The sequence below is a fragment of the Staurois parvus genome, unplaced genomic scaffold, assembly GCF_062004578.1.
Source record: "Staurois parvus isolate SC_StPar_1 unplaced genomic scaffold, SC_StPar_1.0 ptg000237l, whole genome shotgun sequence".
Lineage (NCBI taxonomy): Eukaryota > Metazoa > Chordata > Amphibia > Anura > Ranidae > Staurois > Staurois parvus.
In genome coordinates, this window is record NW_028318033.1 from 2,645,467 (window position 1) to 2,668,299 (window position 22,833).

General features: G+C 45.1%; 1 protein-coding gene across 14 annotated transcripts in view; it reads right to left on the reverse strand.

Moving 5' to 3' along the window:
* RALGAPA1 (Ral GTPase activating protein catalytic subunit alpha 1) overlaps positions 1–22,512 on the reverse strand; it is a 302,589-nt gene extending 280,077 nt beyond the window's left edge. For all 14 annotated transcript variants that reach the window (XM_089680242.1, XM_089680241.1, XM_089680244.1 and 11 more), the window contains exon 1: positions 22,218–22,512. In XM_089680242.1, coding sequence (XP_089536368.1) covers positions 22,218–22,323 — 106 coding nt within the window. In that variant the 5' untranslated portion in view covers positions 22,324–22,512. The remainder of the gene's footprint in view (positions 1–22,217) is intronic.
* Positions 22,513–22,833: the final 321 nt, after the last annotated feature.

Sequence of the window (22,833 nt, forward strand, 5' to 3'; positions counted from 1 at the left end):
TCCCCCACAACCACTTCCTCCTGTACCACTATCCCCTCCCTCCTAGATTGTAAGCTCGAAAGAGTAGGGCCCTCGAACCCCTCGTGTTCTGTTCCCCACTATAATATACAGCGCTGAGCAAACCTTTTGGCGCTAAATACTGTATAATAATAATAATATTTTGTGTTTTTTCTCATGGTTACTGTGAAATTGTGTGAATGCATCAATGCAGTACCTGAGCTTGGATTCATTGAACGAGTTTACCAAAAATGTAAATATTGCAGAATATACACCCTCATGCTACATAACTAAGCTCCATTTCATGCTGAATAAACTAAATTATTAGCGTATCTTAAATAGAAAAAATAACTGTCTTTAGATAGATTTTTACTCCAAAAGCATTTTATTAAAATAAATTTGATAAAAAATCAAAAAACTCCGATTTAAATTTAAGAAAAAAAAAAAAAAATCAGATTTTTTAAAAATATGTTTTAAAAATCGATTTTTATCCACCCTGAAAAAAAAAAGTATGGATTTCATCTCTTTCATAGCTCTATTTATCCAGGCCAGCTAGGCTGTTAACATGACTAAGCTCAATTTTGCATTAAGAGGCTCCTGCTGAATGTGCTCCACATACACCCAGTCGATAGGAGGGCCCAGGCTGGACTGAGCACTATAAAGGGATTACAACTCCCAGATGGGCTGAGAATGTATCTGCAGATCTACACATCCCTCTTACTAAAAACAGCCTTAAGCCCTCATGCACACAGGGAGTTTTGATAATACTGGTAATGTTAGCTGTGTGAAGTCACGTTAAAAACGTGAAGTTTTTTTTAGCATTTTCTGTATTAGCGTCTAGCAGCGTTTGCCGCGTTTAGTGGCGTTTTTTGGCATTTTTTTTACCATTTTTTTTGTACCAAAAAAAGAATTTTGGGGGGTAAAAAAAAAGTCCAAAAACACCGGTTTGCAGCGTTTTACTGCGTTTTTCAGCGTTAGAGCATTTTTACAGCTTAAAAAACGCCTCTAGAAACCCACTAGTCCTGGGGTTTTTTTTCCAGCCAAAAAATGTCCCTGCCACCAAAAAACATTGATAACAGTCCCTGCCACCAAAAAACATTGATAACAGCCAGTAAACCCCCCATGCCGGGGGGTTTACTGGCTGTAGAAAAAAATGTCAAAAGCCAAAAACAGCAGCTGTAAAAACGTCCAGTGTGCATGAGGACGTATGCAGGCCATAGATGGGTCGAAAATCAGCCGTTTTTTTTTTTTGTTTAAAAACGAAAAATCGTTTGTTCAATAGGCCGACGTTACCACCAACGGTAAAAAAAAAAAAAAAAAAAAACAAACAAAAAAAAAAATCGGCTGATTTTCGCCCCGTCTACGGCCGGCATTTAATTACTTCTGTCCCTGCAGAGAGGTCCGCTATTATATTTGACATGAAATGTATCTATTTGTATCCATTTCGGATACAGATGTTTTTATTCGGATACAAATAGATACATTGGTGCTACCGCAATACTTTTTCATGTCAAATATAATAGCGGACTGGAATTCTTCTTCTTTTTCTTCTTCTTTTTCTTGCAGGTCACGGCTCATGCGCAGATTTTTTTATCGGTAAAAAGATCAGCCGATTTTTCGTCCCGTCCACGGCCGGCATTTAATTACTTCTGTCCCTGCAGAGAGCTCCGCTATTATATTTGACATTAAAAAGTATAGCAGTTGCAACATTCTATCTATTTGTATCCATTTCGGGTACAGATGTTTTTATTCGGATACAAATAGATACATTGGTGCAACCGCAATACTTTTTCATGTCAAATATAATAGCGGACTAGAATTCTTTTTTTTCTTCTTTTTCTTGCAGGTCACGGCTCATGCACAGATTTTTTATCGGTAAAAAGATCGGCTGATTTGCCCATCATTGCTTCGAAAATCGGCCGATTTTTTCCAACCGATAAAAAAAAATGTGCCAAAATCCTAAAAAACTACCGCATTAACGGTGCGAAAATCGGCCGATTTTTGACCCATCTATGGCCTGCATAAGTGTCACATTTTCCCAAATGCCAAGCCTCCCCTGTGAACATTAAAAAGCCCGGTTCCTCTGTTATGCATACACAAATTCTTCTGTACAACACTGTGCTTCCTAAAAACCGAATTATAATGGGACTCCTTAGAAAAAGACAAAGCCATGCTTGTTTTATGGCTAGCTATTCCGGATTACATGTTCAAAGCAATCAGGAATAATAGCACTTTGTATTGTTTCATGTGTCATAACAATCCTGGTTACACTTGTGTGGGAGGTTAGGTCATCTTATGTTTACTGACATACCACATCAACTTAAAAGGCCATTATAGCTAAAACACAACTTGCAAAAGCCAAAGTCAATAGAGAAACTATATCTATTATAAGTGGATGTATACCTTTAATTTATGACAAGACCATTGACTCTGATCTGTCTCCTCATCAAAACTTTTCTTTCTTCTGGAACTACAGTCCTTTCAGTTACACAGTGACCGCTCTCTGAACTGTAATCAACTGGCCTTTACTGTATGGTGCCTGCATGCGGTCTTCAATACTCTTTAAGCGAGCCTTGAGTTGCGCTTTTGCGGCTGTTGATGTATATTTTTACAAAAAGAATCTGATGCAGTTGAATATGTTTTTAATAGCAGTACAAAAACGTATGCAAGAAGTGAGCCTAGTTTACATCACTGCAGTGCATTCAAGCCGGCATTTATAAAAGAAAAAAGTGCAGCATGCTTCAATTTTTATTGTAGATAAATGTAGAATGTAGAACGTACGTGACTGTACTAAAAATGCATGTAAACACATCTCACTAAAAATAAAATCACAATTAAGATGCCTAAAAAAAGTGACAAGATAAAACGAAACCAGCACTCAGAACTTATAAGTTACACAGTTATATAGTTAGTCTGGCTGAAAAAAAGACAAACGTCCATCCAGTTCAATCATAGAAAAAAAAAAAAGTTATAATCCTATACCCACAGTTGTTCCAGAGGAAGGCAAAAAACCCAGCAAAGCATGATCCAATTTGCTCCTGCTAGGAAAAAAATTCCTTCCTGATCCCCCGAGAGGCTCGGATATTCCCTGGATCAACTTTACCTATAAATGTTAGTATCCAGTTATATTCTGTGTATCTAAGAAACAATTCAGGCCTTTTTTGAAGCAATCCACTGAGCTGGCCAGAACCAACTCTTGAGGGAGTCTATTCCACATTTTCACAGCTCTCACTGTGAAGAAACCTTTCTGTTTTTGGAGATGAGATTTCTTTTCCTCCAGACGTAAAGAGCGCCCCCTTGTCCTCTGTGATGACCTCAGGGTGAATAGCTCTACACCGAGTTCACTATATGAACCACTGATGTATCTATACATGTTGATCATATCCCCCCTTATGTATTATACATGGTGATCATATCCCCCCTTAATCTCCTCTTCTCAAGAGAATAAATTCAGTTCCTCTAATCTTTCCTCATAGCTGAGCTCCTCCATGCCTCTTATCAGATTAGTTGCCCTTCTCTGCACTTTCTCCAGTTCCCCAATGTTCTTTTTGTGAATTGGTGCCCACAACTGAACTGCATATTCCAGATGAGGTGTTACTAATGATTTGTACCGGGGTAATATGATATCTCTCTCTCTCTGGAGTCTATACCTTTCAATACAAGAGACTTTTGCTCGCTTTAGAAACTGCCGCTTGGCATTGCATGCCATTATTAAGCTTGTGATCTACCAGAACTCCCAGATCCTTCTCCACCATTGATTCCCCCAGTTGTACCCCCCCTAGTATGTATGATGCATGCATATTCTTAGCGCCCAAGTGCATAACCTTACATTTATCAACATTAAACCTCATTTGCCACATACATGCCCCACAGGAACACGGTGTCTGTCACTCACAGAGGTGCAGCCCTCTAAAGATCGGGGAATCTTGATACTAGCAAAAGAAAACACAGAAGGGAGCACTCTGCCTGTGCAATACCATGATAAAAATGAATTTATTAAACAAATGACAAGTGCATACTCACATACCAGTTGGGGAGTAGAACTCCCTTTGAGCTCTGAGGAAGGGAGTTCTACTCCCGAAACGCGTTAGTCATCCTATCACAGGACCCCTGTCTGTTATTATGACCCTTGGTTTGTGAGTATACACTTGTCATTTTTTAATAAATTCATTTTTATCACGGTAATGCATGAGTAGAGTGCACCATTCTGTGTTTTCTAGTGGTGCACCGCAATGAAAATTCTGGTGGCGAAATCAAAAATGAAAATTCAAAATGCACTTGGCCAAAAACCGAAACCAAAAAGCACAGAAAAAAATAAACTTTGATTTAAAAAAACAAAAAAAAATACATACCCCAATTTTTTTGTAAAATATGAAAGAGGATGTTACGGTGAGTAAATAGATACCCAACATGTCATGCTATAAAATTGCGCACTCGTGGAATTATGTGAAACTGTGGTATTTAAAAATCTCCATGGGTGATGCTTTAAAAATTTCTACAGTTTAGCAGTGTAAAGTTACAGAGGAGGTCTAGTGCGAGAATTATTGCTCTTGCTCTGATGTTCGTGGCGATACTTCACATGTGAGGTTTGAACACCATTTACATATGTGGGCATGGCCTACGTATGCATTCACCACTACTTGCGAACACGGGGGGATGGGTGCACTTCAAACTTTTTTTTTTAATTATTTATATGGGTTTTTTTTGCTCTGTCCCTTTAAAAAAATGTTTAATCACTTTTATTCTGATCACAAGAAATTCATGCATCCCTTGTGATAGAAATAATTAGTGACAGGTCCTCTTTATGGAGAGATGTGAGGTCAATAAGACTCCATAACTTTCCTCTGCAATGTAAAGGATTGGATCAAAAAAAAGCATTCATCTAGTGCTTAACCTCCTTAGCGGTATTCCCGAGTGTAGCTCGGGGTAACATTTCAGTACCAAAAGCGGTAACCCCGAGCTACACTCGGGAATACCATGTGACACTGCTCCGGCATGTGTTCTTCACTTACCTTACCCTGCGCTCCCACGATGTGTCCCCTGCAGCGTCCCCGGCCATCTCCTCCGGCCGATGCCGGCATCTGGCTTCTGTGTCCTGTGTCCTGTCCCTGTGACGTCGGGACGTACGGGCGCCACCGCCGGCGGGAAATTTAAAAATTTAAAAAAATGTCATTTTTTTTTTTTTACATTTTACATAGTAAAACATTGCTGTCTCAACCAATTTCACATACATTTTGTCTCTAGTGCTTTGTCCTGTGCCCTGCCTGCATTTTGTCTGTTCTTTCTGCCTGGAAACTGAGAAACGTCCATGCATCCAAAAAGTGTCCCTTTAGGTCAAAAGCGGTTTTAGACCAGCTAGAGAACAGCAATAGTAAATCAGAACCACTTGCAGAATTGAGTGATAATGATTCGTGGGGAAATTCGTCATCAGACACTGAGAACGATTTTGCGACTGAGCTCAGCGATGTGCGAACTTGGCGCTATATTTCAAATTTCAGTGTTTTTGGTTTGATTATATTATTGAATTAAATTTTTTATTATTTTTATATTATTTTTATGATTATTTATTAAATTATAATTTATGATTTTGTGTTTCAAATTTTATCATACCCGGGATGTTTACTAGACTCTTGTTCGGACAGATTTCAGTGAGTTATTCCTAAATATTACAGGCCTACAATTAAAAAAATACATATTTCCATGCAAAAAAATGGTACCGCTTTCAGCACCAAAAATCTGAAATAATCATACCACCAGGGAGGTTAAAAAAAAAATGTCCAAAACCAGAAGTGACATCGCTCCGGTCCTCCTAGGACATGGAGATGAGTGGAGGCCATCTTTCCTTCACTAATCTCTATTCCCAGCGCCGGGATCGTTCGATGGTTTCTCAGGTAAGGCTGAGAACTACCGAGCGGCAGACGGTGACAGAAGCGGCAGGTGGGCCGCAGCAAGGGGCGGGTTTTTTCAGTGCTTTTTTTCATACGGCCAAAAGGGGTGTTTTCGGCCGAAACATTTCGGCCACCGAAACTAAGTACCGAAAAAAGTACTGCAAACACAACAAAATTGTACTGCAAACGCACTGCTAATACATGTAAACACGAATGCGGAGCAGCATACAATGCAGGAAGCTTGGTGTAATTGATCCTTCAATAACTACAAAAAAACAAATGAGGAAAGCGCACACACCGAGTGCAAATTACAAATTTATTGGCAATGCATTAGGTGTTCGCACCTTTCCCGTTTGTTTTTTTTGTAGCTATACATTGGATCCCCGTATTTAAGGAGGGCTGCATTCACCGTGCATTTGGGATGATTTTGGATATGTTGCCTGTCATGCCTTATCTCTCTCTGGAGGACTTTTGAGTGTACACTTTCAGCATGCAGTGAGCCAGTGCTGGAACAAAGTAACTTTGGTACACACATGCGGCATCCATGGCCAGCCAATACAGAGGCTGGGAGACTCCGGACCCAAAGACCAGTAGAAGTTGGCAGAGGTGTCAACTGTGTGGGGAAGGGAGTGTAAACGTTGCATTGCTGGGGGAGAGCACTCTAGGAGAGTCTTATTATACCTGCACATGATGGTGAGAGCTCAGAGGGACAATAATATGTTGTGCTTTAATGTGTATCCAAAGCAAATCTTTTGGTGAAAAGTAACAAAGTAGTAAAAAACATCAGTCAGGGTTTTTTTTGCTGAATCCATCCATCCCACACCGTACCTTTAAACACCTTCAGGAGGGTGCACAGCCAACAGTGATACTATGAAATCCAGCCAGCACACCAAGAAGTAAAGTCCTCAAATCTTTACAGAGGTCTTAATCGTAAAAGCAGCATATTTAATCCACAGAAGACATCAAAACCACTGACAATTCAGAGCCAATATGGCCTCCTTATTCCAGGTGACAGTCGTCTGTCCATAGTGTTGAAAACAATGGTGGTTTTGAGGTCTTCTGTGTGCTATTAAATATGTTGTCTTCTTAATAAGGGCCTCAGTACAGATTAAAGGTTCTTACCACTTGACATTCTATTCATTTTATTTCTGAGGTTTCCATAGCTGTGTAAACCTATTGTCTGAATGAAAAAATGAAACAAATGACTAATGTATGAGTTGCCTAAGACATGGATGTACTCTGCTCCAGTGCCCACCTTCAATAGTCTGCCATTTTTGCACTACACTGCTGTGGACTCCGCCCACCGCACCCTTCCCCAATCAGTTTAAAGAACTGCTGGGGTGAGTGCTGATGGTGGAGGCAATTCACGAGTAACTATTTTAATATGAATAAATATGGTTTTGGTTAAAATGTATGTTTTTTTATTAGGACAAGTAGATTGTCATGAGGGACAAGTAGATTGGGACACCGATTTAATCCCTGGACAAGTAGTTTATCCACACCCCTGTAGAAGTAATCATTGCATTCTGCCAGCCGGGAAGGATCCCTGCCAACAGAACACAATAGCACTGCGGGAGGGATTCTCCCATCAACATTGTGTTCAAAGAAAAAAAAAAGATACATTTTCTTGGCTTTTCTTTCTTTCCACTCATGGAACCTTTGGTCACAAAAGAAACAAAGTATCCACCAACCTGTAGATCAGCACTGAAGGAACACAAACATGCTCATAATGTCATTACACTGCACACATTTCTGAAGAATGCACATACAACACTGCAGAGGAAGTTGCAGAATCCACATACTTTCCCCACCAATATCTAATCATAGTAAAAAACACACCAATATACTGTGTGATCCTAGCAGGTAGCGCTGAAAATGATATTACGCCCCGGACGCAGATTTATTTTTCTGGTTGTGCTTTTCAGATTTCAAGGAATGATGGCTTGAGGTGATTGTAGCCGTATTGGTGCATTTGCGACAGAAACAATCGAGTACTGTCCGCGATACTTTTTTTATTTGCACTAACATACAATTTTGAGGACAAGCTTTCGGGGTATGTCCCCTTCTTCAAAGTCCAAACAGTACTGTTACAAATCACAAAGTTTAAGCAGAATGTTAGAAGGGATTGAGAAAAAAAAAAGGCTACAGATAAGATACATCAAGAGCGAGGGGGGGAGGGGGGGATACTACACTCACACAGAGGGGGTCAAGCTTCAGCTAATAGATAGTCATAAAGCTGTCAGATAATGGTTGAGGAATCCCATGTCCAAGTTAAGGCCGTTATCTTTTGTGTCAAATAGAATTATCATTCTTAGTTCAAATGCTTTTCTTTCCTTTATAGATTTGAATTTTCCTTTCAGGACCAAAACATTGAGGTCTTCCATATTGTGGTCTGGTTGTGTGAAATGGTGTCCCACAGGTGTGCAGAAGTCATCTTCTTTATGTTCCTTGATGCTATGTCTGTGCAGATTCATCCTTGTTTGCAACTTCTGTCCTGTTTCGCCAACATAAGATCCTTTGCTGCATTTTCTGCACTGGATAAGGTACACAACATTACTGGAGGTGCAGCTGTATGATCTGGAGTGAAGGAATGATGGCCAAATAAACCACAATGGAAATCTTGTATAAAGTGGAAGAAAGGACACATTTTCCAAACTGCATCGTCCTCTTATTCTGTAATCTGCACTGTCAGAATTCCCCAATGTGGACATGACATTGCCTGAAAAGTGTCTCAGTGACCACAGTGCTGATAATGGACACAACCATTGCTGACCACCTCAATTTGTAGATGTAAGTTGAAAGGCTGTCAAGACTGTCCCTGTCTTTAGTCACAAAACAGAACAGGTATGCAGCTAATCACACATAGAACAAGGCTGAAACACGTTAACATCTGATGACTTGTCTTCTATGGAGAATCAATAAAATGTGAAGATCTGTAAGAGCAAGCAATGAGTTACGGATCATCTCTCTTCATGATCGTAATGCAGCTGTGCGACTGTCTTTCTGAACCCGGCAGTTCTGGAAGATCTCCTTATCCTATTGGGTTGTAGCGCCTTATTTCACTTTATTCTATGCAGATAACCACCTCTGTCCGGTCACACATATTTGTTTCAGGTCTAAGCAGGGGCAGACTGACAACTGATGGGGCCCCCGGGCAATAGGGGATCATGGGGCCCCTGTGTCCTTGCCCAAACTCAAAAAAGCCTATGAAAAAGGTACCAGGGGCATCTCATGGGGCCCCTACTGACCCCAGGCCCTCGGGCAGTGCCCGAGTTTCCAAATGGTCAGTCCGCCCCTGGGTCTAAGTCAGTATTAGGCCTCATGCTCACTTGATAGTTGTAGCTATGCTGTTAGGGGTGTCTGGTATATTTTATTTTCTGCCCCTGTATGTTCACCTATGTGTCCATGTACACAGAGGCATTTAGAAGGTAGAAGAAAAACCCATTGCCAGTCAGCAATGGCAGCCCCCAAATTGAAGTAGAGGCACCCTGTACCTGAGCCCCTTGGATCAGTTTCTTTCGGAGTCCATACGAAGCCCTACATCCTCCCAATACTAAACCAAGGACTGCCCCTCCACTGTTAAACAGCCGTGTCTCCAATCTGACAGATCCAGCATTTGACAGCTGAATTAAAGGGACACTAAATTTTTATTTCTTTAAATTAGTTTAAAGTAAAATATTCGTAAGTCAAAAAAGTCCCTTCTATTGTGCTCAGCCACCTCCAAATCCTTTTTTTTGTTGTTTTTTGCTCCAATCATCTGTTAGACAGTGGCTATGTTCATTCTCCATGCTTCCACTGTATGTAGGAATGTAGCCACTCTCTCTTGCTCACTCCAGAGATGGACTATGGGATCTGAAGTGTGCAAAGAAAAGTGCACATGACTGCAACTAGCGTGCACTGCTTGTTCCAAACAAACTGAAGAGAGGGAAAGGAGAGGTTTAGGAGCTCATGCAGGATGTTACAATGAGCTAAAAAAACAAAACAAAAAAAAAACATTACAGGGCCATTAACTAGTGGATGTGTACGGAAATTTTTGAATAATAAGGACATCACTAAGTGTCATTTTAAGGGTGTGTGTGAGTTTGTGTAAAGGCAAACTGTGGCCTTTTCCCCTTTCTAATGGTCCTAGTGAGTTATGAGAGCAATAAGTATGGGGGGGGGGGGGGGGGGGATCTTCCAATGGAGAGAAATCTTCTGGTACAACAGTCTAAAAGGGCGTATCATCTCACTTCCTGTAACACCTCCAAGACAGGAAGGGAAATCTTCCTGGCAGGACACAATCACCAATCATTAACCAGATAGGGGTATTAAAAAAAGCCATTATTTATCCAAAACTAAAAGATTTTAGCATTACATATACTTGATGTGCCTATAAGGGTTGAGGCTTCATCCCAACATGGGTCCAGGATCTACAGGACTCCACAAAGACATGGTGATCGATTGACAGGCTTAAAGTGGTTGCAAAAGCTGAAAGGTTTTAAAAAACCTGTGTGCTGCTCCCCCCAGCCCCCCCTAATACTTACCTGAGGCCCCTTTGGATCAAGCGATGTGTACAGGAGCCACGGCTATCCGAGGTATCTCTCTCCTCATTGGCTGAGACACAGCAGCAGGAGCCATTGGCTCAATCACAGACAGTGAGCCAATGAAGAGAAAGAGGGCCACAGCTCTGTGTTTAATGAACACATAGAGTGGGGCTCGGGAGAGAGCACATACCAGTGCCCACATAGCAGGCTCCTGTACACATTCTCACATCTGGAGTTACACTCCGGATTCTGGACTAGGTCATGAAGGTTTGAAGCAGTACTGGAGGCTGCCTCCTATTCTGTGCTTTGGAGGCCAAAGACAAGCGTTAAAGGATAGGTTCACCTTTTGAACATGTTCCATCCCTATTTAGGGTGTAAAATGTAACATGTTTAAAGAGACCCGCCCCCCTCTTGTAAAATCAGGTGGGGGGTTCCTCCCCCCCTGCTGTATAATTTGAAATTGGCACAACTGTGTGGAGAAATCTGTGAATGAACTACAAGTCCCATCTGCCACTGTGGCAGATAGTTTGTAGTTAATGAACTACAAGGGTGCTGATGAGGGTGCAATCACACTTAATCCAGCTTTATAACTGTCTGCCTGTACAGAGGTACGGCCAAGAAAGCTGGAGGGAGTGTCTGCAGGAGCCTGGCATTGCACCTGTGATCTACTGATCGTAAAAAAAAATAATAAATATATTTTTTTTTCCAGCAAAAATATGCTTGTTTATTTTTCTTGCCAAAAAAGGTGAACGTATCCTTTAACAGCTTGCATTGGGAAATGGTCATTTTTTCTGACTCTTTAAGAAAAGGCTGAAATTCCCTATCTGGTCAAGTAAACCAAAGACACCATATAAAATATAAAGAAATACAGTATAGCATCAACTTTTTTGGCGCATTTCACATGGCACAAAACAATGATGTGAAACAGGAAATGTATAATGCAAATGAGACAAATATTAATTTTATAAAAACAAACAATGATCAGGAAAAAGAAAATGCTATCTTCAATGCAGTCCAGAAAACCAGTTCTAGAAATGAAAAAATTATCCAATGTACAGCACTGTTCTATACCCTGTAAAACAAACCAAGAATCCTATTCCAACAAACAGGATATTTAGGGTGGTATATAGTGAAAATATTACTTATTTAGGAGAAAAATATTGTTTATTGCATGACCATTAGAAGCATATAAGAAGAATATACAGTGGTTATAGAAAAGAATCACCCCCCTTTAAAAGAATCACATTCTGTTGCTTTGCAGCATGAAATGAAGACAGACACAGTTTTTGTTTTATCCAGCTGTATTTACTCAGTGCAGCTTATAAGATTTTTAACATTATACATTTTTTAAAAATTCAGAAACACAACCACTGAGTTGGAAAAAGGATCACCCCTTGTGTCAGTATTTTGTTGAACCCCCTTTTGCTTTAATTCCAGTGTTTAGTCTGTTGGGATATGTCTCTACTAACTTTGCACATCTAGACTTTGCAATATTTGCTCACTCTTCATTGCTGAACTGCTCAAGTTCAGTTAAATTTGATGGTGAGCATTTGTGGACTGCAGTCTTCAAGTCATTCCACAGATTTACAATGGGGTTTAAGTCTGGGCTCTGACTAGGCCATGCAAGGACATTCACCTTTTTCTCCTCCAACCACTGTGTGGTCATTTTTGCTGTGTGTTTTGGGTCATCGTCATGTTGGAAGGTAAACCTTCTTCCCATTAACAACTTTCTGGCAGCAAATTTTCCTCAAGAATTTGACAGTATTTTGCCCCATCCATTTTTTCTTCTATCCTGACAAGTGCTCCAGTCCCTTCTGCAGAGAACCCCCCCATAACAGGATATTACCACCTCCATGCTTTACTGTAGGAATAATGGAGGAACTACATCACTGACCTAATAACCAAGTACCGCCCAGCACGCACACTCCGCTCCTCACAAGACCTCCTTCTCTCTAGTTCCCTGGTCTCCTCCTCCCATACCCGCCTCCAGGACTTCCCCAGTGTGTCACCCATCCTCTGGAACTCCCTGCCCCAACCCATCAGATTATCACCTACTCTCCTCTCCTTTAGGCGCACCCTGAAAACCCATCTCTTCAGGGAAGCCTACCCCACCCCCTGCTAACTTGCCGACCTCCTCCACTCTTCCTACCACTCCATCCCCCACAGCTATCCCCTCCTGTACCACTATCCCCTCCCTCCTAGATTGTAAGCTCGAAAGAGCAGGGCCCTCAATCCCCTCATGTTTTGCATTGTATTGTTATTGTTTTGTCACATGTTCTGTCCCCCTTTGTAATGTACAGCGCTGAGCGAACTATTGGCGCTTTATAAATACTGTATAATAATAATAATAATAATAATTTGGATGGTGAGCTGGACTGGATTTCCACCAGACATATTGGGGTTTATTTACTAAAGCTGGAGAGTCCAAAATCAGACTCCCTTCTGCATAGAAACCAATCAGCTTCCAGGTTTCATTACCAAAGCTTCATTGAACAAGCTGAGGTTAGAAGCTGATTGGTTTCTATGCAGAAGGGAGTCTGATTTTGGACTCTCCAGCTTTAGTAAATAAACCCCATTAAGTCATGAGGCCAAATAATTCAATTGTAGTCTCATCTGACCATAGCACCTTTTTCCATGTGGCCCCAGAATCTTCAAGGTGCATTTTGGCAAAGCTCAGCTGTGACTGCATGTGGCCTTTCTTGAGGAGTGGCTTTTTTCTTGCAACCCTCCCAGACAAACCACATTTATGGAATCGCTGTCACATGCACACAATGACCACTCTTTGGGGTCCATTCCCTAAGAGATAAATACCGCATGAATTTTTGAGTTAAAATAACGAATGTGGTATTTATTTCAAAAGTAGTCAATTCATTAAAAAACGTGTGTTTACCGAATGCGTTAAATATTCATGTTTTGCGATATTTAGCACTTAAATTTTGCATTATTTTTGGTGTTTTTTTCACAATTTATTTCTGCAGGCTAACACTGCACCAGCAGCACACAGCAATACTGGGAAACTATGAAAACAATGTAGCGTGCTTTCATTCACAAAACGATCTCCCTCTGATGAAATGTTACAATGTATTTTCATACCTGAGCTCAGAGAACATTTTCGCACTGATACATTGTATACGTTTCACTTTCTGGCCAGTGCAGAGTTCCTCTAATTGGTATTTTGTACATTTCTAAAACTGCGCCAGCAAACACCAGATGATAAATAACGAATGTGTGTTTTTAATGAATTGACTTCAATGATTTATCACACTTTTTTTTTGCGATATTTATCTCACTATTTTAACAAATATGCGGTATTTACCTCACATTCAATATTTTACTTTGATGAATTGACTCTTATATTATCTTATGCAATATTTCTAAACAACTAGTCACGTGACCTTCATATCACATGTGCTAACCTTTAGTGAATTGACCCCTTTGTAAAATTCCTGCAACTGCTTCAGAGTTGCTGTAGAACTCTCTGACCAGTTTCCCTCTGGTTCTTCCATCCAGTTTGGAGCCATGTCCTGATCCAGGGAGGGTCTGTGTTGTACCCAATACCTTCCACTTCTTATTAATAGACTTCACTGTGCTTCTAGGTATTGATAACTCCTTTGACATTTTTTTTGTATCCACCTCCTGACTTGTGACTGTCCACAACTTTATCCCAGAGAACTTTTGACACTGCCTTGCCACCCATAGTTGATTGTTTGCTTCATTTGCACTCCCAGGGACAGAAATGCTCCAGGAAAGTTTGTTTCATGCTGAGCCATTCAAAATGACCATTCATTTTTTAGGAGGGATCGATCCTTTTTTCAACTCAGTGATTCTGTTTTTGAATTTTTTTTTTCAATAAGTTGCACTGAGTAAATACAGCTGGATAAAACAAAAACTGTGCCTGTCTTCATTTCAGGCTGCAGAGGTAGGGGGGAGTTCTTTTCTATACCCACTGTACATCATAGTAATTCCTGCAATGGCACAAGTAAGTAGTTGATAATATGAGTACAAATGTCTAACCCCCAATACTACCCCATAACCATCCACTGGTAAGCAAGGTATTGTATATGCTGCTAACTTATTGGTAGCTGATAATCACAGAGTAGTGGGGTAGCATTACTCAGGAGGACATGGGAAGCAAATCCATAGCAGAGAGTAAAAACAAATATATATCAACAGATGAGTTCATATATTTGAAGCAATTCATATGATATTTTAATACACAAATGTGATATAGTAGACTTGCATTGAGATGAAAAGATGACAGCGTATGGTCAACAGGCCAAAGTATATCTGTGGATTACAGTGGACTAGGGAACAAAGAACAAGAAGAGAAGACATATACTAAGCCCATACATCTATAGCATAACTATACCCAGATCAGTCACAACATTACGACAACCAACCATAACCTGTCCAGGCATGGACTCCATTAGACCTCTGAACATATGCTGCAGCACCTGGCACTATATCCTTTAAAACCTATAAGTTGCAAGGTGGGGCCACCATGGATCGGACTTGTTTTTCCAGCACATTCCACAGATGCTCGGTTGGAATGAGATCAGGAGAACTTGGAGGCCAAGTCAACACCTTGACCTTGTGTTCTATAAACCATTCTTGAATTTATCAGGCCACCTTCTTCCATTGCTCATGGTCCACTTCTGATGCTCACGTGTCCACTCTTGGCACTTTTGGCTGTGGACACGGTTCAGTATGGGCACCCTAACCGGTCTGTGGCTACAAATCCCCATACACAACAATCTACTATGCACTGTGTGTTCTGACACTTTTCTATCAGAACCAGCATGAACTTTTCAGCAATTTAAGCTACAGTAGCTGTTCTACTGGATCACACTACATGGGCCAGTCATTACTCGCCACGTGCATCAATGAGCCTTGGCCGCTTATGACCCGGTTGCTGGTTTTCAATCTTTAGACCTCTTTGGTCGGTCCTGACCACTGCAGTCTGGGAATATTCCATTAGAGCTGAATTTTGGAGTTTCTCTGACCCAGTCATCTAACCATTACAGCCTGGCCCTTGTCAAAGTCACTCAAATCCTTAGGCTTGCCCATTTTTTCTGCCTTCAACACATCAACTTCAGGGACAACATGTTCCTTTACTGCCTAATATATGCCACCCATCTTCATATGCCACTGTAACCAGATAATCAATGTTATTCACTTTACCTGTCAGTGGTCATAATGTTATGGCTGATTGGAGAATATGTTTATGAAATCTGCAGAACGGTGATCAGCACTTATTTTAATTTTCTGGTTTACAATAAAAGTGACAATAAACAGTATCCGTATTCTCCAAAAATAATCCATACAGCCAGTACCTAAGGCCCTGTAACCTATTTTTCAGAAAATTGTTTCTAAGTGTGTTTTTCTAACTTCTTGTAATATTGTACGTGAGCTCCCAAGCCTCTCCTTTTCTCTCTCACTTGGAATAAGCTGTGACGTTAGCTGCAGTCATTGCTCTATGCTCACTACAAAACCCCCAGTCCCTAGTCCATCTCAGGAGCGAACAAGAGAGGGTGGCTATGTTCGGACATACAGAGAGACCATGCAAAACGAATGTAGCCACAGGAAGTCAGATCACAGCAGAAAAAAAGGAATCTGGACATTTGGAGGGGGCTGAGAGCAGTAGGAGACAGCCAAATCCTCCGTCCAGCAGCAGCTACTGGCCGCTGCTCCTTCTGACAGGAGTGCCAATGTAGTCACATTTGTCAGTAAGGAGTGGGACAAGCTGCCAACTCGGCAGCACTCAGTTGGGCTTGATGTGACCGGGGTGTAATGCTGGCCATACACACTGCAATTTACAGACAACGACATCCAGATTTGGATCACATAAACATCCGGATGGGTTAGATCAACCCACTGCCAACTGATCAGAAAGAAAGTGTTGGAGGTGGGCTGCAGTGATCATTCTGGTGAATATGGAAGAAAAGGTCTGAAAGTTGTGTGTGTATGCTGGATCCCCCCACCGCTGCGGTACAATGAGAAGATTGTCAGCCTCCAGGTACTGCCCCATCCAATTATCCCACAGCACATCCCGTACATCCATCCTAATCACCCCACAACACATCCCGCACCCCCTTCCTAATCACCCCACAACACATTGCGCACCCCCATCCTAATCACCCCACAACACATCCTGCACCCCCTTCCTAATCACCCCACAACACATTGCGCACCCCCATCCTAATCACCCCACAACACATCCCGCACCCCCATCCTAATCACCCCACAACACATTGCGCACCCCCTTCCTAATCACCCCACAACACATTGCGCACCCCCATCCTAATCACCCCACAGCACATCCCGCACCCCCATCCTAATCACCCCACAGCACATCCCGCACCCCCATCCTAATCACCCTACAACACATCCCGCACCCCCATCCTAATCACCCCACAACACATTGCGCACCCCCATCCTAATCACCCCACAACACATCCCGCACCCCCTTCCTAATCATCCCACAACACATTGCGCACCCCCATCCTAATCACAGCACATCCCGCACCCCCATCCTAATCACCCTACAACACATCCCGCACCCCCATCCTAATCACCCAACACATCCCGTACATCCATCCTAATCACCCCACAACACATCCCGTACATCCATCCTAATCACCCCACAACACATCCCGTACATCCATCCTAATCACCCCACAACACATCCCGTACATCCATCCTAATCACCCCACAACACATCGCGCACCCCCATCCTAATCACCCCACAACACATCCCGCACCCCCATCCTAATCACCCCACAACACATCCCGCACCCCCATCCTAATCACCCCACAACACATCCCTCACCCCCATCCTAATCACCCCACAACACATCCCGCACCCCCATCCTAATCACCCCACAACACATCCCGCACCCCCATCCTAATCACCCCACAACACATCCCGCACCCCCATCCTAATCACCCCACAACACATCCCGCACCCCCATCCTAATCACCCCACAACACATCCCGCACCCCCATCCTAATCACCCCACAGCACATCCCGCACCCCCATCCTAATCACCCCACAGCACATCCCGCACCCCCATCCTAATCACCCCACAGCACATCCCGCACCCCCATCCTAATCACCCCACAGCACATCCCGTACATCCATCCTAATCACTCCACAGCACATCGCGCACCCCCATCCTAATCACCCCACAGCACATCGCGCACCCCCATCCTAATCACCCCACAGCACATCGCGCACCCCCATCCTAATCACCCCACAGCACATCGCGCACCCCCATCCTAATCACCCCACAGCACATCGCGCACCCCCATCCTAATCACCCCACAGCACATCGCGCACCCCCATCCTAATCACCCCACAGCACATCCCGTACATCCATCCTAATCACTCCACAGCACATCGCGCACCCCCATCCTAATCACCCCACAGCACATCGCGCACCCCCATCCTAATCACCCCACAGCACATCGCGCACCCCCATCCTAATCACCCCACAGCACATCGCGCACCCCCATCCTAATCACCCCACAGCACATCGCGCACCCCCATCCTAATCACCCCACAGCACATCGCGCACCCCCATCCTAATAACCCCACAGCACATCGCGCACCCCCATCCTAATCACCCCACAGCACATCGCGCACCCCCATCCTAATCACCCCACAGCACATCGCGCACCCCCATCCTAATCACCCCACAGCACATCGCTCACCCCCATCCTAATCATCCCACAGCACATCGCGCACCCCCATCCTAATCACCCCACAGCACATCCCGCACCCCCATCCTAATCACCCCACAGCACATCCCGCACCCCCATCCTAATCACCCCACAGCACATCCCGCACCCCCATCCTAATCACCCCACAACACATCCCGCACCCCCATCCTAATCACCCCACAACACATTGCGCACCCCCTTCCTAATCACCCCACAACACATTGCGCACCCCCATCCTAATCACCCCACAGCACATCCCGCACCCCCATCCTAATCACCCCACAGCACATCCCGCACCCCCATCCTAATCACCCTACAACACATCCCGCACCCCCATCCTAATCACCCCACAACACATTGCGCACCCCCATCCTAATCACCCCACAACACATCCCGCACCCCCTTCCTAATCACCCCACAACACATTGCGCACCCCCATCCTAATCACAGCACATCCCGCACCCCCATCCTAATCACCCTACAACACATCCCGCACCCCCATCCTAATCACCCAACACATCCCGTACATCCATCCTAATCACCCCACAACACATCCCGTACATCCATCCTAATCACCCCACAACACATCCCGTACATCCATCCTAATCACCCCACAACACATCCCGTACATCCATCCTAATCACCCCACAACACATCCCGTACATCCATCCTAATCACCCCACAACACATCACGCACCCCCATCCTAATCACCCCACAACACATCCCGCACCCCCATCCTAATCACCCCACAACACATCCCGCACCCCCATCCTAATCACCCCACAACACATCCCGCACCCCCATCCTAATCACCCCACAACACATCCCTCACCCCCATCCTAATCACCCCACAACACATCCCGCACCCCCATCCTAATCACCCCACAACACATCCCGCACCCCCATCCTAATCACCCCACAACACATCCCGCACCCCCATCCTAATCACCCCACAGCACATCCCGCACCCCCATCCTAATCACCCCACAGCACATCCCGCACCCCCATCCTAATCACCCCACAGCACATCCCGCACCCCCATCCTAATCACCCCACAACACATCCCTCACCCCCATCCTAATCACCCCACAACACATCCCGCACCCCCATCCTAATCACCCCACAACACATCCCGCACCCCCATCCTAATCACCCCACAACACATCCCGCACCCCCATCCTAATCACCCCACAACACATCCCGCACCCCCATCCTAATCACCCCACAGCACATCCCGCACCCCCATCCTAATCACCCCACAGCACATCCCGCACCCCCATCCTAATCACCCCACAGCACATCCCGCACCCCCATCCTAATCACCCCACAGCACATCCCGTACATCCATCCTAATCACTCCACAGCACATCGCGCACCCCCATCCTAATCACCCCACAGCACATCGCGCACCCCCATCCTAATCACCCCACAGCACATCGCGCACCCCCATCCTAATCACCCCACAGCACATCGCGCACCCCCATCCTAATCACCCCACAGCACATCGCGCACCCCCATCCTAATCACCCCACAGCACATCCCGCACCCCCATCCTAATCACCCCACAGCACATCGCGCACCCCCATCCTAATCACCCCACAGCACATCGCGCACCCCCATCCTAATCACCCCACAGCACATCGCGCACCCCCATCCTAATCACCCCACAGCACATCGCGCACCCCCATCCTAATCACCCCACAGCACATCGCGCACCCCCATCCTAATCACCCCACAGCACATCCCGTACATCCATCCTAATCACTCCACAGCACATCGCGCACCCCCATCCTAATCACCCCACAGCACATCGCGCACCCCCATCCTAATCACCCCACAGCAACACATCCCGTACATCCATCCTATCTCCCCAAAATAAATCCCATACCCCTATTCTATCACCCCACAGAACATCCTGTACCCCATTCCATCTCCCCACAACACATCCTATACCCCAAGCTATAACCCCATGGAACATCCTGTACCCTATCACCTCAAAACACATCTGGTACCCCATCCTTAATCGCCCCACAGCACATCCCGTACCCCAAACTATCACACCATGGCCCTCTTGTACATCATAACAAACCATGCACCCCATTCTAACACCCCACATCACATCCAGCACCCAATGCTAATACCCCACAACACATCCTAACACCTGTGTACTATTCCCATCGCACACATTCCTGGAAAATGCTGTAGAGTGAATACTGTAGACTGGTGACACCACAGATCAAAATACATATCGCCAGCACACCGTTGATCACCAAAATTAATGCCCAAGTATTTATTCAAAAAAGCGACATCACAACACTAAGATACATGGCCCTGAAATGTATAAACATTTGGACGTTAATTTCCATTCTCCACAGTGTGCTGGTGATATACCCTTTAATACATCCTATCGCCCCAGATTACATCCTGTACCCTATCTTATCACCCCAAAGATCACAATGTACCCACATACTGCCAGCCCAGATTACATCCTGTACCCACATACTGTCACCGCAAAGAACATTCTATGTCCACTGTCACTCCCAATCTCATCCTGTACCCCTATGTTGGCACCCCAGATCCCATTATGTACATACATTCTGTCACCCCATCTTATCAGCTCAAAGAACATAATGTACCCAATATCTGGTGCCCCAGATCCTGTACTGTATCCCTATCCCCACCCCCCAGATCTCATTATGTACATACATCCTGTCACTGCAGATCCCATCCTGTACCCTTAACCAGTCCCCCCAGATCCCATTATGTACCCCTAACCTGTCCCCCATACTCTATCATCCCCCCCAGATCCCATACTGTACCCCTATTCTGCCTCCCCTGATCCTAATATGTACATACATCCTGTAGCCCCCAGATCTTGTGCCATACACCTATCCTAGCCCTCCTCCCTAAATCCCATTATGTACATATACTCTGTCTCCCTCCCCCGATCCCATCCTGTACCCCTATCCTGCCTCCTCTTATCCTAATATGTACATACATCCTGCCCCCCCCAGATCTTGTGCTGTACACCTATCCTAACCCCTCCCCCCGGAACCCATTATGTACATATACCCTGCCCCCCCCCCAATCCCATCCTGTCCCCCTGCCTCCTCTTATCCTAATAAGTACATACATCCTGCCCCCCCCAGATCTTGTGCCGTACACCTACCCTAGCCCCCCCCGATCCCATCCTGTACCCCTATCCTGCCTCCTCTTATCCTAATATGTACATACATCCTGCCCCCCCCCAATCCTGTGCTGTACACCTATCCTACCCCCCCCCCAGATCCCATTATGTACATACACCCTATCCCCCCCAGATCCCCTCCTGCACCCCTACCCCCCCCCATCCCATACCCATATCTTGCCCCCCCCTCCCGATCCTATACTGCACCCCTATCTTCCCTCCCATCTCAATATGCATATACATTCAGTCCCCCCAGATCACATCCTGTACCCCTAACTTGTACCCCAAGATCCTATTATGTACATACACCCTGTCCCCCCAGATCCCATCCTGTACCCCTAACCTGTCCCCCCAGACCCCATTATGTACATACACCCTGTCCCCCCAGATCCCATCCTGTACCCCTAACCTGTCCCCCCAGACCCCATTATGTACATACACCCTGTCCCCCCCAGATCCCATCCTGTACCCCTAACCTGTCCCCCCAGACCCCATTATGTACATACACCCTGTCCCCCCAGATCCCATCCTGTACCCCTAACCTGTCCCCCCAGACCCCATTGTGTACATACATCCTGTCCCCCCAGATGCCATCCTGTACCCCTAACCTGTCCCCCCAGACCCAATTATGTACATACATCCTGTCCCCCCAGGTGCCATCCTGTACCCCTAACCTGTCCCCCTAGACCCCATTATGTACATACTTCCTGTCCCCCCAGATCCCTTCCTTTCCCCCTATCCTGCCCCCCAGAACCCATCCTGTCCCCCATCCCCTGCTGTTCACACATCCTCCAGCAGAGGGCATGGCAGCCTCGCCCACACCCTTCATCCCAGCATCACCCCGGGGCCCCGTCCGCCCCCCTGCAATCACAGCCCGGGGCCCCGCACAGGCCGCTCACCAATGACGATCCGCAGGTGTTTGAGGCGGGTCAGCACGTCCTTCTTGGGGTCCAGCACTTTCTGGCTTGATTTCTTCACATCGCCGTGAGTTTTTTTAGAGAACATCCCGGAGGAGAGGGGTGGGCGGAGGGCTGTGCCGGCTCGGTCCCCGGGGCTCTCCCCGCCTGCTAGATGGACGCCTCGTCCCGGGAGGAGGACTGCCCGGTCCCTGGGATGTGATGGGAGGGCTGCGGGTCTCCCCGCTCTGACAGAAGCAGGTTACACCGATACATCCAACATGGCCGCCCCCTTCTGTCTCCAGGATAACAAAGCAATCGATCGCCGAGCCATCCACCGCTCAGGCCTGCCCCCTAGTGTCTCAGCGGGACATGACTGCTCTGTGGAGGGACTTGGTTTATACATTCATTGTGTGCTGGAGGAGTCCATCCAATCCGCTTCATACAATCACATCTTACAGTGTCATCCATCCGTTCATTCTAAAATCAAGAAACAAAAGAAAAAAAGAAATGATGCTGAAAGCCTAATAGGCTAACCTCAAATAAAGTTTATTATACACCAGTCACAAAAATAAACATCGGACCCATGACATACAATCCAACATCACAGGGGGCGCCA